Source organism: Aquarana catesbeiana, linkage group LG07 (assembly GCF_042186555.1).
Source record: "Aquarana catesbeiana isolate 2022-GZ linkage group LG07, ASM4218655v1, whole genome shotgun sequence".
NCBI lineage: Eukaryota > Metazoa > Chordata > Amphibia > Anura > Ranidae > Aquarana > Aquarana catesbeiana.
In genome coordinates, this window is record NC_133330.1 from 24,024,159 (window position 1) to 24,041,890 (window position 17,732).

A 17,732-nucleotide genomic window follows, 5' to 3' on the forward strand; every position below is an offset into this window, starting at 1 on the left:
CTGTACTGAGAGGTTAGGCTCGGAGGGGGGTCTGTACTTGGAAAGGTCTGTACTCAGGGGGTCTGAACTGAGTGAAGTTCGGGGGGGGGGGTCTGTACTGAGAGGTTAGGCTGGGGGGGGTCTGTACTGAAAGGTTAGGCTGAGAGGGGGGTCTGTACTGAGAGGTTAGGCTGGGAGGGGGGATACAGGTCCAAGTCCTTTGCTGAGTGATTTCCCTTCTACATTGTGGGGTCACTTGCCTGGCACCATCGCTATTCACAAATTGTCGCGTATTTCTTTAGTGAATACAAGGCATTCTCTGATTGGACGAGGTCGATATCATGACATCGCCATTCTGTGAACGATGGGGGTGCTGAGTGTGAGACCCCCTGTGGTCAGTGTGCAGCAGGGCAGTCACTCAGAACAGGACCCAAAAGATTGCGGCGATCATTGTAGTGTCCCTAACTACTAAAGTGATTGTCACCTTCCATGGTCCATCATGAATGAGATATGCATGCTTACAGTGGTCCAAGCTGGACTAAAATAACTATGCAATAACAGATCATACCTGGAGTTCAGCTTTAAATGAACAATAGTGAGTAAAGACTAACCATGTATCATCACCGGCTGCATAACAACCCCCAGCGGCTCAGGTTTGGGATGTGTCAGTCACTTTGCAGTCATCAGACTGTAGCTAAAGCTTTGCCCACTTCCTATGTCTCCTCCTACTCCAACTAGAAGAATGCAGGGCCAGTCTGCAAACTCAGAACTCACAGCAACTTCACACAGCTGACACACAGCCTCTGCTGCTGGAAAATTCAACTCCAGCAAGACTGAATAGGAAAGAAGTAGCAATTCAATCCCTAAAAAAAGAGCAGCAGCTGCAAGAAGATCCGAAGTCACTGAGAGTGCAAAAAGAGGACGCAAAGAATTCAGACTTCAAAACTTGAAGACGTTTTGGAAAGTTTTTAAATTAATAATTTTTCTAGCACCCAGAAGAGGCAGAAGCTCACCAACTCTTGGACAATCTGATATCAGCCAACTTAGGTTTGCAGGAAGAAGTACATTACATTTTTTTGCATATTTATTATAATTATTTTAAGTTATTGAACTATTTATTTCCTTAATATGCCCTTTTTGGAAAAACAGCCTTGACAAGCTTGGACAATCATTTGAGTAAAGGCTGTACTACTATCCTACAGAGCGACGCCATGACAGGTGTAACCTGCATCAGGGGAGACGGCTCCTGTGACACGGTCATGTTGTCCAGCAAGGTGGCCAAGGGACATTTGGAGAGAAGAGAGGAGGAGAGGTCCCCGACATGGGATAGGACTGACCCTTGCAGAACCCCAGATTCGGGACCAGTCAGCAGTTCGGTCCCGGTGAAGAAACATCACCACACGCACAGCATCAAACACCGGTATCAGCTTTTGGAGACTTTGGGCAGAGGCACCTACGGCAAAGTCAAGAAAGCCATAGACAAAAGCACAGGGATGCTGGTAAGTGTCCAATAATGAGTACTTCTAATGTATAATGTATTGTCACCGTCTTGAAAAATAATGGTTTCCAGTTTAAAAAAGATGTCCAGGGATGCTGAGAAATTCTGCTGGATGATGGCACGGTACATCACCCAATCCGCTTAAGGGTTCGTTCACATCTATGAAAAAAAGCTCTGAAAAAAAGACTTCTGTCTTCTGTTACATCAGCCTTTCTCAAGGGGAACCCCAGAGGAACCCTTGAAACTCTTTTCAGGTCTCGGGGAATCTCTGCTAAAGCCAATTCATTGGGGGTCGGTGGGCAAAAAAATGCCACTTACCTTGATGGCCAGTTGGCCAGTGGGAACATGACCCTTTGAACTGGTGGCCAGTGAGATGAATACCCTACTTACAATAGTGGTCAGAATGCCACCCTTACACAAAGCTAAAAAAACATTAATTGGTGTCATGCAACTGGTTCTGCCAAATGACAATGGCCCTGGAACCATGCAGGCACCATCAAATAGGAGGACAATTAGCCACAGCTCAAGGACCCCCCTAGCAAAGTCTGGATGCCCTAGAGATCCTCAGAACCTTGGTTGAGAATGGCTGTGTTATATTGTAACATTATATAGTCTCAGCTGGAACATAATAGTGAATAGGGCATGCTCCAATGATCTTGGTGACAGATTCCTGTTAAGCTGCTGTTATACAGCTGGTTTGGGCAGAGGCCATGCCAGGTTCAAATATTTGCAGAGACATATTTTCAAAACCTGAAACTTTCACTGCAAATCGGGGACCAACCTTGAAAGTACCGCACATGTTAGCTAATGCTTTGGTATTTTAGTAATCCTAAAATAAATGCAGTTGGGCAACATAGTCTGTGCAGCTGCAGGGAGTCTTGTGACTCAGCTGTCAAGTCGTGAGCCGCTGATCTAGACACCCGCTCATCACCGCAGAAACAAAAGTGATCAGCGACTGTATTGATCCTTGTCACCGAAGCCCGGGGACAAATGTCTCTCGCAGTTTTGCTTTTATTAACTCAGAGGTTGGGCCAGAACAGAGGAGTTGTCACAACTTGTCACACATGTTTAAAATGCCTGATGTCTGCTACTATTTATTTATTTATTTCGGATACTTATATAGTGCCGCCAATGTATGCAGAGCTTTACATATAGTGTACATCAGTCCCTACTATAAACATACACGTGCAAAAGTTGTAAATGGAAGGTGTTTTTTTATTTCTAAAGCAGCATCTGCAGGAAGGGGACAGACTTTGTCACAAGTATAATGCAATACTTGGAGTTTGATTATATTCTGCAACGATTTGCTGTTCAATGTTCAATGTACAGTAGATAGATGTGGGTGATATAGAAGTTACTCAAACAAAAAGCATGTTGTTTGCCACAGGGCAACTTTAGCAGGGCTAACTCTTCCTAAAGGGTTCATTGTTCCTACAAGCATCACATTGTCTATTTATATGGTTGCATTCGATGAAAGTGGATATTAGTCCATAGATCTTGACCTATTGACTTGAGTTCAGTGGTGATGTATAGTCTTCAATGCCCCAATGGCTTGAAGCCCAAGCTCCATCCTCATCTCTAACATTTGATGCTTTTAGATAGGCTTGTTCCTTTGAAGGAAAGCTCCAGCCTCCAACCAAGCTGAATCGCCTGCAGACTTTATGCATCTCCTGGGGACTTTTAGATCACATTCCTCCAAGGTTACCCCAAAATATTAGTCCATGTTCCTTTACCTCAGGGGTCTCTAACTGGCGGCCCTCCAGCTGTTGCGAAACTACAAGTCCCATCATGTCTCTGCCTGTGGGAGTCATGCCTGTAACTGTCAGCCTTGCAATGCCTCATGGGACTTGTAGTTTTGCAGCAGCTGGAGGGCCACCAGTTTGAGACCCCTGCTTTACCTATTGACTTGAGTTCAGCGGTGATGTATAGTCGTCAATGTCCCAATGGCTTGAAGCTCAAGCTCCATCCTCATCCCTAGCGCTTGATGCTTTTAAATAGGCTTGTTCTTTTGAAGGAAAGCTCCAACTGAGCTGAATCTCCTGCAGACTTCATGCATCTCCTGGTGGCTCTGAGGTCAAGTTCCTCCACGGTTACCCCAAAATGTTAATCCACAGGTCTTCACCTATTGACTTGAGTTCAGTGGTGATGTATAGTCCTCAATGCCCCAATGGCTTGAAGCTCAAGCTCCATCCTCATCCCTAGCCCTAAATGCTTTTAGATTCCTACTGTATTAAAGAGTATTGTATTTGTACTGTATACCCTCAAGTTGTAAAGCGCTGCGTAAACTGTCGGCGCTATATAAATCCTGTATAGTAATAATAATAGGCTTGTTCTTTTGAAGGAAAGATCCAACCAAGCTGAATCTCCTGCAGACTTCATGCATCTCCTGGGGGCTCTTAGGTCACGTTCCTCTAAGGTTACCCCAAAATATTAATCCATAGGTCTTGACCTATTGACTTGAGTTCAGTGGTGATGTATAGTCCTCAATGCCCCAATGGCTTGAAGCTCAAGCTCCATCCTCATCCCTGGTTCTTGATTATTATTATTATACAGAATTTATGTAGCGCCAACAGTATACATTGCATTTTACAACATGAGGGCAGACAGTACAGTTACAATACAATTCAATACAGGAGAAATCAGAGGGCCCTGCTCGTTATAGCTTATAATCTAGCTTGACGCATTTCAATAGGCTTGTTTTTTGAAGGAAAGCTCTAACCAAGTTGGATCGCCTGCAGTTTTCATGCATTTCCTGGGGACTCTTAGGTCACATTATTTCAAGGGTATCCCAAAATATTAGGTCGACAGTTCTTAACCTAATGACTTGAGTTTAGTGGTGATCCTAAAATGTTGGATTAAGAGCAGGAGAGTCCAAGAAGCTGTGACTCATTCATGATGGTTCTGAGGAACAGGGTGGAGGTACAAACTGTTACAAGGTCAATGCAGTTATTTGTGTCTTGGAGATAGAAATCCATGGAATAATTTGACTCACTTATCTTGAAGTGACCTTTAGGGCAAATCTTTTATGTGTATTGATGCAAACCATTTTGTGCGTTTAATTGGGTTAAGACAGCCCAGATTGGTTTAAATGTGTTTTCAACCCACAAAAAATGTACCTGTACTACCACGATTCACAAAGCATTCACATGTTTCCTTTGGTGCACTAAAGCACAGATATGTTTGGTTACTGTTTATAGGTGCCTCGTAGTGCCATTCAGATTACCAAGGCACATATACAATAGGTTGTAATGTGCACTACTGTTAAGAAACTAGCCCTTATTACATAATTACACCCCTCCTTCCAGGAGATGGGGGGTCACGATATATTTTTTAGAAAGAAGGAGCACCAAACACACTTGCTGAGAGTCCAGAAATATAATTTATTGATTCCACAGCATGTTTCGTTGACCAAACAATCCTTCATCAGGGCTTAGCAGTTGTCACGGTAGTCAACAGGCTCAAAGCTGGCGGCCTGATAACTCAATCAGAACAATAAATAGTGCCTGTGTTAAGAAGCCATGCAGCCTAATTTTAAACAACGTTGGGATTCCTGGTCCTTGGTTTCCTTGGCAGGCAATGTCTGTCTATTCAGATATAATGGTGCTCCAACTTTTCCCATTATGTCCTGATGTATCAATGTCATTATTTAAAAACCTGTTTCCAGAACTCTAAAACCCTGCACTAAAGAGGATCTGTCTCTTTCCGCCTAACCCCCACCTATACTACCCAAAGGCAATTGAAAATGGTCCAATTCTGCTTTATTTGGTGGGACTGGAAACTGTGAGAATGCAGAAATTCTAGGGCTGAAGTCAAGATTGAGCCGGGGCTCGTAGACTAGCAGAAACCTGCAGCAACCAATCAGTTTTTTTATTAGTATAAAAACACTGACATTTCAAAATCTGAAATGTAATTGGTTGCTTGGAGTCACTGCAATTCACTGCTCTTTGTTACTGTGCAAGGATCTGAATGTTCCAGCATGCCGTGCCAACCAGTGCTGGGGGGACCAGGGTGTTTTTTCATAGAGAACAGGTGCAGGTATAGTACACCCCAGCAACAGTAGACCCCCCCCCACCCTCCCCAGCAACAATAGGCCCCTCTGGCACTAATAGAGCCTCCCCAGCAACAATAGACCACCCACCAGCAACACCAGATCGTGTTCAGCAACAATAGATCCTCCAGCACCAATAGATCCTCCCCAGCAACAATAGACCATCCTTAGCAACAACAGGCCCCCCTCAGCACCAATAGACCCTCCTAAACAACAATGGAACCTCAGCTACACTTGATCCCACTCAGCAACAAACACCCATTCAGCAACAATAGATCCCCCAGCACCAATAGATCCTCCCCAGCAACAATAGACCATCCTTAGCAACAACAGGCCCCCCTCAGCACCAATAGACCCTCCTAAACAACAATGGAACCTCAGCTACACTTGATCCCACTCAGCAACAAACACCCATTCAGCAACAATAGATCCCCCAGCACCAATAGATCCTCCCCAGCAACAATAGACCATCCTTAGCAACAACAGGCCACCCTCAGCACCAATAGACCCCCCCTAAACAACAATGGACCCTCAGCAACACTAGATCCCGCCCAGCAACAAACACCCCTTCAGCAACAATAGATCCCCCCGGCACCCCTTGCTAGTACATACAATACATTCATTGTTGGAGGTGCCAGAAAAGCGTTTCCACTGAAAAAAAAAACCCCGGCTGGGGCATATAGTTCAGACTGCCTTAGCTGGCCCTTTTAAAACCCATTAAAGTTCTAAAGGCCCCCAAGCCTTATAGAGACTACAGAACAGGAACAATCTCTGCGGAATCCGCTTCCCTGCAGAGCTCTGTAGAAATTACAAGGTTCAATGATTACAAGCTGAAAAAATCTCCAGAAAAAAAAAGGGGGGGGGAATGCGATGAGAATGAGAACAATCCAATGCGCAGCCTGCTTGGGCCCTGCCAAATAAAATAAACTGTTTGGCTCAGATGTAAATGATGAGACGAGTGATATTCTTTCATTGCCATGCCTTAAAAATAGCTCCGTTCCCCCGAGTCTCAGACCACAGCAGCTGTTTTGTATGTAGAGAGGCTGACTGGAGAGAGAATTCTGTCAACAGAAAAGGTGGTGAACACGTTCAGCATACGCGATGGAGATAGAGCGAAGCGGGCCTGGCATAGGCCATGGCTGTCACCCCAGCAACGTCAATACCCTAGTTAGGCATGGCCCCAGAATGCAGGACCCGCTTGATTTATCTCTCCACAATATCTTATCCCAACATGCCAAACGTAATGGCAGACTATTAATGGACCCTGCATGACACCCCTGTTTATAATTCCCAACAAGGCACCTTCTCTTCCACCCAGACTGGGAGGTCTGACAGCAGATTTAAAAGAACCTTCCAGTCAATAAAAAAAAAAAAAATCTGTATTCAAAGGAAATTTTTGCTGAATTATATAATACATGTCTTCCAATTCTACAAATGATCATTGCTGAGCTGCTAGCTTGATCCTCGTTCTTTGAGTCACCTAGAACAGTGTTTCTCAACTCCAGTCCTCAAGGAGCCCCAACAGGTCATGTTTTCAGGATTTCCCTCAGATGAAACGGCTGTGGTAATTACTAAGGCAGTGAAACTGATCAAATCACCTGTGCAAAATAATGGAAAGCCTGAAAACGTGACCTGTTGGGGTCGCCTTGGGGACTGGAGTTGAGAAACACTGACCTAGAACATGTATGCAGATAAGACTCATCTAGTGGAGATTATTTTTGGCCGTGCCAACTTCTTGACCAGGCAAGCTCCGTCAATTTGTGACCATCAGAAAGCCCACCCTGAAGAACGACATGCAAACACTGCTGTGGCGAGTACATGTAGACAGAAAAGGGCTGAGAGAGTCTAAAGGAGATCCAAAAAAGGATAAAATAAGTAAAAAATAAAGTTTCTCAAAAGAAAAGAAAACATGGTGACTGTTTATGATACCCAACACCTTAAGTGGTCCTTACACCTGCAGAATTTTGTTCAAAAATTGTTGTTTTCCAAACATTTGTTTGAATTTAAGGGGACAATGGGACAGTCGATTTCGACCAGAGGAAGCGGCAAGGATGGAAAATTTTTGTTGAATCTAATGGGAATGAAAAAAAAAGTCTAATCGTTGAATTGGCTCCCAGCCAATTCAACGATTAGAAAAATCGTAACTAGTCTAAGGCAGGCCGTACATTATACAATTTTCTTCTACTGTCCTTTAGATTTACCAAAACCATATAATAGGAGGTCACACCCAAACACTTTCAACTTTGTATGCAATCAAGCAGGCCCTTGTACTACATAGTTGAGGGTAAATCTAAAGGAAATTTGTATAATGTATGGCCAGCTTTATACAGGTGCACTTGTAAAATGTAATCCAGAAGTCGAATGTTCTATGGTAATAAAGGTTGTTCATTCCTATAAATTGGGGGACCTTGACATAAACAAAAAGTCGTTTGAAATGAATCGTGTTTATAATATTTTTTTTTTTACTTTCTCTTTCAAACTTTTTGATGAAATTCTCGTCCAAACTTTTTAATGAGATTTTACAGCCGTAAAGCCAGCTTTAGCAAACTAAATGTCATCCAGGTAAAGTTTAGATCCAATAAATTCTATGGACTATCCATGGATTATCAATCATGGCGTTCATTTGCCTGATCACGTATTGCTTTCTGATATCCTTATCTTCCAAATGACACTCAGAACCAATTGCAGCCGTTGTGTGTTCCCTGGTTCCAGCACCAGCTCTCTGTAAGCTCCACTACAGCCTGACGACACACACTGGACAATGAAATTGAAGTTGTATAGCACAGAATCATCTGAGAAGAGGTTGTGAAGCTATCCAGAAGAGAATAATAGATTCTGGCTGCATTCCACTTCATAAGGGGTCATGTAGGTGGGCTTTGTTATCATATGCTGTGTTTTGCATTTGAACGCAGCACTACTTGTATAGATGTGTCTGAATGCAAAATACAGCAAAAGATTTTACTTGCTTTGTCTGCAATGAAAATGAATCTAATTTAGACCTTCTGCACCCAAAGAAACACAATGCAAAGCAGGTCAAATGCAGCCTCTAAACCAGAAGTTCTCAACCTTTTCAAGGAACCCTTGAAATAACTTTCCGGCCTCAGGGAACCTCTGCTAAAAATGACTATATCTACAACTCATGATACATTAGTGTGATGGTCAGTGGGAAGAATGATCCTTACACCTGTGGTCATTGGGAAGAATCCCCCCCCTTACAGATAGCTAAAAAGAATAATGGCGTCAGTGGGAACTTATCTCAGAGGCAGAAATTGCTCATTGCTAAAGGAACCCCTAGTAGCCTCTGGAGGAACCCTGGTTGAGAAACCCTGTTCCATATTTTCCTATCTGCTGTACTAAAATTAAAATAATGTAAATGGGATCTGCTGACCTGTGTTTATGTGCACACCTATTCCAGGAAAATGATGCCATTGAGCCTCAAACACTAATTTTATGATGAAGGTATAGGGAAAAATAAGAGCACGACCAAAGAATTAGGAGTCCAATAGTATTAATTTCATTATTCGAAGTCCAAAGGTAACAAGCCAACGTGTGGCTCTTATATAGCCAACTGTTAAAGCGGTAGTAAACCTCCAGATAAATAAAAAACAATGGGCCCCCCTGCAGGTTTAAGTCATAATGTACTGGTATGAACCGCATATTAGCAGCACATTATGACAGACTTAGAGGTACAAAGAGCCCTCCAGCACAGCTCTGTCACAGCTCCCCAGTGCTGCCAACTTCACCCGGTCTTCCTTCTGGGTTCGTGGCTCTGGCTGTATGAATGGCCGGGCCCTCGGCTCCAGGACGGAGCTCTGAAGGTCCAGCGCAGTATGCCGTCCCTTCAGAGCGCATGTGGCAGTGACATCACCAGCTACATGTTGTGTGAATATCTCCTAAACAGGTCAAGTTTTGAAGATACTCATTGTACCTACAGGTAAGCTTTATTTAAGGCTTACCTGTAAGTACAAGTTCAAGTGGAATTTAACTCCACTTTAAAGTGAGTCATTGGAGGAAAGCAGCCAACTCCAACTTTTCTAACCAGCATTAAAAGCCCCAAAATAGAGGAATGTAGCCCGATAAGTTTTGGCTTGTTGGGTTTCTATCAGGGATGTGCGGTGAGCTCAGTGCCTGGTGAGGCACTGGTTAGTATCAGAGCCAGATACACACAGGTTACATACGCCGCGATCGTTAGAGCGAGAGCAATAATTCTACTACTAGACCTCCTCTGTAACGCTAAACATGTAACCTGTAAACATTTTTAAAGCGTCTCCTATGAAGATTTTTAAGTACTGAAGTTTGGAGCCATTCCACAAGTGTGCACAATTTTAAAGCGTGACATGTTAGGTATCTACAAAAAATCTACAAAAAAATCAGGCTTTTTTCATTTCTTTTTAATTCATGAAAAAGTTTCTTTAAAAAAAAAATAAAAAACACGTTTGAAAAATTGCTGCGCAAATACCATGTGACATAAAAAGTTGCAACAACCGCCATTTAATTCCATAGGTTGTCTGCTAAAACAATATATATGTTTGGGGGTTCTGAGTAATTTTCTAGCAAAAAATTGATGATTTTTACATGAAGGAGAAAAGTGTCATTGGCCTGGGTGGCAAGGGGTTAATTACCATAAGTAATATACAAATAATTATTGTATATTGTTTTTAAGGTCATTTACTATATTTTCAAAATCTGTACTCAAGCTGGTGGCTTAACGGAGAAATTACTGAAGTTTGAAGTTATAACTTCAAACCATTAATTTCACAGTAAATAGATAAATAATAAATTATTACCTTATATCATATAGCATAATAATATGTTATTTAGCTTGATTAAAACAGTAACTTTTCAACAGCAGCAGATCCTCTCTCTTAAGTGTGTGAGAAAAACATGGGATTGTGGGTAAATCTTATACCCATAAACCCATGTTTTTTCCTTGTAGTTAAGAGGGTTGGGCTGGAAGGGAGCATTTGTCTTTCAGAAGCATGCCCCCGTCTATGAGCATGAGCCAACATTTTTATTGGACAGCTTGGGCCAATGGTGCTTTACCATTGGTTCAAGGCTCCAAACTGTCCATTAAGCTCAGTGCCTCTGACAAGAAGTGAGAGGCACTGTGAGCTCATCCTCTCAGTCTGCTGTAAACAGAGTGCGCCAACTTGCATTTAAACTGGCTGCTCTGTATGTAGCTTTTGACAGGCTGCGCAAGGAGCCCCGTATCTCCAGGACCATAGATGATAGCCACAAATTTTGCCTCACCTGCCTCCCCTGACTGCACGTCCCTGGTTTCTATGAAGAAAAACATACCCTTGGACTTCTAAACCTTTGGTTTGGTGCTCTTGTTTTTCCATATACCATCCTCTATTCACTGCAGGTTCCTCTTTTGTGTCAGTATTCTGCATTTCCAGGGTCACTGTACCCTACAATGTGGACTTTTCTTAAGATTGCTAAAGGAAACTAACTCTGGATCTAGAACCTCCATCCCACACCTTAGCAAGTACTAGTTTTATGATGCCCCTTTCTGCGTAATAGCACAATTACAGTGCTTTCTGGATGGCATCAGCATCTTAGTGATTGATGTCACTTGTTACCTGGAGCTGGGCTGTAAACAAACTGAACGAATGTGTCATGGGAAGACAGACAGGTGGAGAACCTTGCAAACTTAGCGGATCTTAACTGAGGTAAAAGGCCAATGACCTTGCTGGAATTTCTTAGCTGTTGGGTTTTTTTTTTCCTCGGCTAAAGGTCACAGGTGTCTTCTAAAGAAAAGTAAAATTTTAGGATATGCATGCTAAGTATGCTCAATAATTAAGGGCAATAAAAAGGTTTTCGTGCAATGCAAATTATTTTGCTAGCATCGGGTCCCCATGAGTAATTCTGTAATACAGTGCATAGAACAATGATAGTGGACTCAATGTGGATAGTCACAACACCCAGTCATAAATCATCTCTTGAACTTCAGGCAGACAGCTAAATACACTATATAGCAAAATACTTGTGGGTATTTGACTATAATACAATATATGAGGTTGTTGGACATCCCATTCACTTACCATGAGCAGTAATATGGAACTTTCCACAAAAATGTGCCAAAAAGAGCATAGTTGAGGTCAGGTGCTGATGTTGAGGATGAGAGGACCATGTTCACAATTGGTGTTTCAGTTCATTCCATTGATGTTCAGTAGGGTTGAGGTCAGGTCTCAACCAGGACACTCAAGGTCCTCCACCCCAAACTACTGGTCAAGCTGTGTCTTTATGGAGTTGATTTTGTACACAGTTATGCTGGAAGAGAAAAGGGTCTTCACCAAACAGTTGCCACATAGGTGGAAGAGAGTCTACAATTTCTTTTTATATTGTAGTATTAACAGAGGCCTTTACTGGAAACATTTGAAATATTTTTGTGGCTATATAGTCTATACCAGTGATGGCGAACCTTGGCACCCCAGATGTTTTGGAATTACATTTCCCATGATGCTCCACTACACTGCAGAGTGCATGAGCATCCTGGGAAATGTAGTTCCAAAACATCTGGGGTGCCAAGGTTCGCCATCACTGGTCTATACTATACTGTGTTACATGCCAAAGAGTTTGTATTTCTATCCGTCAAGTGCTGAGATTAGCATCATCTCTGCTGGACAAGTGGACAGTATAGCCAGCTAGGTGACCTGACTTTTCTCTACTGCAGTTACAGCTGGGTCACCTCCCTGCCCCACAATGTGATTGGACAGTAAAGTAGCAGCAACAGTAGCACATAATACTTGTTACTTTATGCAGGCGTTACATGGGTCAAATTCCGAACAAATTTTTGCGTTTTGTGATCAGATGGTTCCACCATTGATTTCGAAATTCGACCAACGAAGACTTCATTTTCATCTCATGTTGCTACAGAAAAGAATTTTTGTGGACAGGAATCTTCTTTTTTTTCCAGGTCACAGCTTTCTTTTATTTTATATTTTATATTTATATTCTTTTATTTTATATTTTATATCTTTTATATTTCTTGCACGATTCATTGATTAGAAATGACTTTTTCAACAAATTTCCAACATGCCCGATCATTCAAATTCGATGGATGCACGAAAAATAGCAGTTGCTGCGGCCCACTAATGGTGTGAAATTCAAAGGCAAATTCTTAGCTATGATTATCGAAAGAAAATTTTTTCGGAATTTCGACCCACATGTGGCTTTTTTGAAGTCTAGTAGTGTATATAGACAAATTTAGAATGACATGGTCACCCATGTTCAGTAAAATCTCACAGCCTTCAAAGCCTATCAAGTCTCTGCTAGTCATTACTGAATCTCAGGTTCACTGTAAGTACGTCTCCTCCCAAGGAGTGTATTTAACATCTGACCATTTAAGCTGTCGTTAGTGGCTGCACATGGCATAGTTGGGTCTGCTAATGACAAGTGACAGGAACACTGCCATGAGGGAAGCTTAGCCTCTAGACTCAGGAACTGCTGGAACTCATAAAAAATGTACCCAATGCACATCCTTTCGTAGAGCGACATGCCCCTTTGAATAACAAAGGTCACATTTATTCAATCAAGTCTACTTCAATTAGCTTCAGAAACAGGATACCCAACCCAGATGTGGTGGGTCAGGATGACATCTTTGAGTTTACCTTTCTGTTAGAATTTGTATTGCCTCGGCTTGGTTTTTACTTTCTTGTTGTACAGGAAATGAATTTTTTCACTCTCACATGCACACGGTACTAAAGGCTTGATTCACTTTGGCTGATGTCACGCTGGCAATTCTGTCCTTAGTAAACCTTTGCAGAATCACCAAAGTACAACTGCACTTATAGCTGGGCATCAGAAAGGAGACAAAATCTACCCTTGTGGCCCCTTCTTCTCCACTGTAAGGGTTAAATGCTTGTTTAGTGTAGGGTTGCTAGGATAAGATGTAATACTTACCCCAATCCTGGCTCCCAGCAGGCTCCTTCCACCCATGCGACCAATCCAACGTAGCATCCTCTCTAAGGTGCTTCATGCCCTGGTCTCAAGCTCGCCTCCTCACGTACCTAATTGTTAATGGCCCAGATGACCGTCATCACCGAAATAGATAGTCATCAAAAAATGTTTTTGGCTGTCACTGGAGTAGCAAGAGAAGGGAAATCTTCCAATGGGCTCACCAATTCTAGCGCCAGTTAGAACAAGTCCAGAGATGGGCAACAAAAGTGGTTCAAAGGTCTAAGGGATAAAACGCATCAGGGGAGACTTCAAGAAATTAATATGTACAGTCTGTAGGAAAGAAGGCAACAAGACAAACATTGGAAAACTTTTGTGCATCCTGAAATCGAATATTAAAATTTAGTCATTGACATGATAAACGAACACATTTTTTTGGGCTTCCCACCAAAATTTGTGGAGCCACTGATGGTACTACCTCATCACCTGACAAAGGATTTTTCCGAATTAACGTATTAAAAAATTCAGACTAAATACTACCTGTATGGCTAGCTTTATTGATTATGTCACTGCCAATATATTTCCACCATCAGAAATGGTAATGCAACATGGTCCTAAGCTATAATACAAGGGTCTCCAAACTTTCTAAACAAAGGGTCGTTTTACTGTCCTTCAAACTTTAGGGGGCTGCACTATGACCGTGGGAGAAGAAAATGTCCTGGCTTCAGTGGGAGTAAATAATGCTCCATGATTGGTATTGTGGGGGGGGGGGGGGGGTTATAGTGCCTTGGTATAAAGGGGAATAATAGTGCCCTATCATTGGTGTCAATAGGAGGAATAGTGCCATATTTTTGTTATCAGTGGGAGGAATAGTGCCCCATCATTGATATAAATGGGAGGAATAGTGCCCCATCATTGGTATCAGTGGGAGGAATAGTACCCCATCATTGGTGTCAATGGGAGGAATAGTGCCCAATCATTGGTATCAGTGGGAGGATTAGTGCCCCATCATTGGCGTCAATGGCATGATTAGTGCCCCATTGTTGCTGTCAGTGGCAGGAACTATGTCAGCAACAATGGGGGGAATAGTGCCCCAAGGCCAAAAAAAAGCACGCAAAGGGCCACATCCAGCCCCTCGGCCCACAGTTTGGAGACCACTGCTATAATGTATGTTAATTACCATAACAACAATGTTTTTACCACTGCCTGTGCCCAATTGGGTGACAACCATATCCCCATTTCTAGTACAGGTTTAACAAGGACAGGAAGTGAAGGTAAATCTCCACAATGGGGTCCCAGGAAGAGATAAAAACAGAAATCTAAAGCCCAACATTTTGACCGGAGTTGGGCTTTAATACTGCCCATATATGGGCCCATATTTATCATAACTGAATCAATTTAAACAGGGAACAAGAAAATGCAAGCTAAAGATTCCCACAGCCCTCAACATAAAGCATGGGCTAAATTTAGAAGTCTTAGTTAATGAAATAGTCAGCACCAAAATGCTCAAATATGCACAATATAAAGATAAAGAGGCGGCATTGCTAAATTTGGGTTGCTTGAAAACAATTACTGTCGGACATGCCAAAAAAATGTGTCAGACTTTGTTCATCTACAGTGTGCTGCTGACTCTCCTTAACATGTCCGGGAGCCGTGCCCACATGTGGCTGTCGGACTGCTGATGCATCATTTGAAACCGGATTGCATCAAGGAAGACAGAAGTTGGGTAATGGGGACATCAAGGCTGAGCTATAGGAACTGGAACACAGGAAGAGTTAATGCTCAAAGCAGCCAATCAGATTCCATGATTTATAGAGGATATACAAACAACATGATGTGCATATCTAAAAAAAAAACATGGTATATATATATATATATATATATATATATATATATATATATATATATATATATATATATATATATATGTGGTACAGTGGACATTTTGAGGATTTGCCCGTCATTTTTAGGAAATTCAACCAACGGCCGTTCCATACAACATGGAGAAATTTTAATAACGAACAAAATTTACCCATCACATACCTTGACTGTAGAAAATTACTTACAAAAAGTCAGGACAATAAAACTTTAAATATGCCAGGAAAGCGTAGAAAGACCCCCCCCCCCCAAAAAAAAATCTATATTTTATTAAATGGACAATATTTAAAAATTGCTCAGTGAGTCCAGGTGTCCATAAAAAAATAAAATACAGAAATATTCTGTATGATGGACAATACATAGGTGTATGCCATGACAATGTCTACGCATTTCAACTGCTTCCTCAGGACTACATATCTTCAAATCCATATATACTCCATCTAAGGAAAGATTAACATATCATCAATCGATATATTACCATATAAGTTGAGCCAGACTGTAGAAAAGTACCATATCCCCTGATTGCTCTGGTGCTCTTCTCTTCTATCCAATACTTCTCACCATTCTCACATACAATCCAGAACTATTATTCCTGAATTGTATGCGATGACGTCAGCATTTAACCGCAGGCCAAAATACTCAAAGAAGAAGCTTCGGGTTGCAGTTGCACAGATTGGGTAAGCTGGCTGGAGCAATTGAATCCGTTTCCTGATGAACCAGCTGAAATTCACTCAGTGGGTAGCCAACAAGGAGGAGGCTCCACCTATGGTATGTTGCTGTCCTGCACGAGAGCTCCTGAGACTGCTGGGAAAGGTAGGGGGAGGAGGTCTCAAACCCAGTAATGTGCAGACCCGATGTGGGCACCCCGGCAGCAGTGACAGGAATGCCCTGATGATGTAGACATGTGGTGGGCAGCAATGACACAAATGGCAGCAAGGTGTCCCTGTGGCTCTGATTTCTGGGACGTAACTCGGCACAAGGACTTGGTGGGGCAGCTTAATAAAATCCATGACTGTCCCGGCAAATTCGGGACAGTTGGCAAGTATGGGCGGCCCTGACGGGTTATCAGGGCTGGGCTGAGCCCTTTCTTCTCATAGCTGGCCACTCACCTGTTGGCTAATTTCCAGCTCCTATCTCCCCACAATTACTCAGCTGTTGATTATATCCTGCTCGTCAGCCTTGCCTACTTTAGCAGTCCAGCCCAAAGGATCTCTGCCTTCACCTTGGTTAACATCACAGAGCCTATCTCCTGTGTTCCTGTTTAAAGACTTGGCTGACATCCCTCCTGGCTCCAGATCCTGCTTGCTGTTCCACTACATTGATCCCTGACTACTGGCTTGGCTGACTATCCGTTCCGGTTACTGAACTTTGGCTATGTTTTGACTACGTTTGTTCTTTTTACTTTTATTATTAAACAAGTGTGATTTAACCGTACTTCTGTATCGGTCTGATTTCATGGTTTCTGCAACGGGTGCCTCTCACCCAAATTCAGGAGCCGGGTTGAAACTCATCAGCCAAAGTGTGCCTGTATCCAATCAGATGCAGGCACTGTTTGGGTATTGTGACTGGCAGTGCCCAATAGCTACAGCAGGAGATTCTTACACCTGCCCTATGTAGCGTTGATGGAGGAATCTGTTTGATTTTTTGCATTCAGTCTGCAGGCTGATCTGAAAAAAATCTGTATGTGTATGGCCAACTTTACTCCTTATTCCTCTGCCTTTCCCTAGTAAAAGCACCTCCCACACAGTACACAAGCACTGGCTAGGCAGACATTTAACCCTTTGATCGCCCCTGATGTTAACTCTTTCCCCTGCCAGTGTCATTAGTACAGTGACAGTGCATATTTTTAGATCTGTATCTGTTTAGATCACTGTATTGGTGTCACTGGTCCCCAAAAAGTGTCAAAAGTGTCAGCTAGGTGTCCAGTTTGTCCGCTGCAATATCGCAGTCCCGCTATAATTCGCTGATCGCTACCATTTCTAGTAAAATACAATTCCATAAAAATATCCCATAGTTTGCAGACGCAATAACTTTTGCACACCAATCAATATAAGCTTATTGGGAATTTTTTTTTACCAAAAATATGTAACAGAATACATTTTGGCCTAAATTGATGAAGAAATTCGATTTTTTTTTTTACATTTTTTTATTGTGTATGTTTTATAGCAGAAAGTAAAAAAATGTTGGTTCTTTTTTCAAAATTGCTGGTCTTTTTTTATAGCGCAAAACATAAAAACCGCAGAGGTGATCAAATACCACCAAAATAAAGCTCTATTTTTGGGGAAAAAAAAGGACATACATTTTATTTGGGTACAGCGTAGCACGACCACGCAGTGCCGTATCGCAAAAATGGCCTGGTCATGAGGGGGTGTGGGGGGGTAAATCTTTCAGAAGTCAAATGGTTAATTAATCAATTGTTTAACCCCCAGC

At 42.3% G+C, this 17,732-nt stretch overlaps 1 protein-coding gene across 1 annotated transcript in view; it reads left to right on the forward strand.

The window, feature by feature from the left end:
* The first annotated feature begins 677 nt into the window (after positions 1-677).
* Positions 678-17,732, forward strand: part of LOC141102787 (NUAK family SNF1-like kinase 1) — a 56,929-nt gene continuing 39,874 nt past the window's right edge. Inside the window, exon 1 of the mRNA XM_073591782.1 lies at positions 678-1,478. Coding sequence (XP_073447883.1) covers positions 1,191-1,478 — 288 coding nt within the window. The 5' untranslated portion in view covers positions 678-1,190. The remainder of the gene's footprint in view (positions 1,479-17,732) is intronic.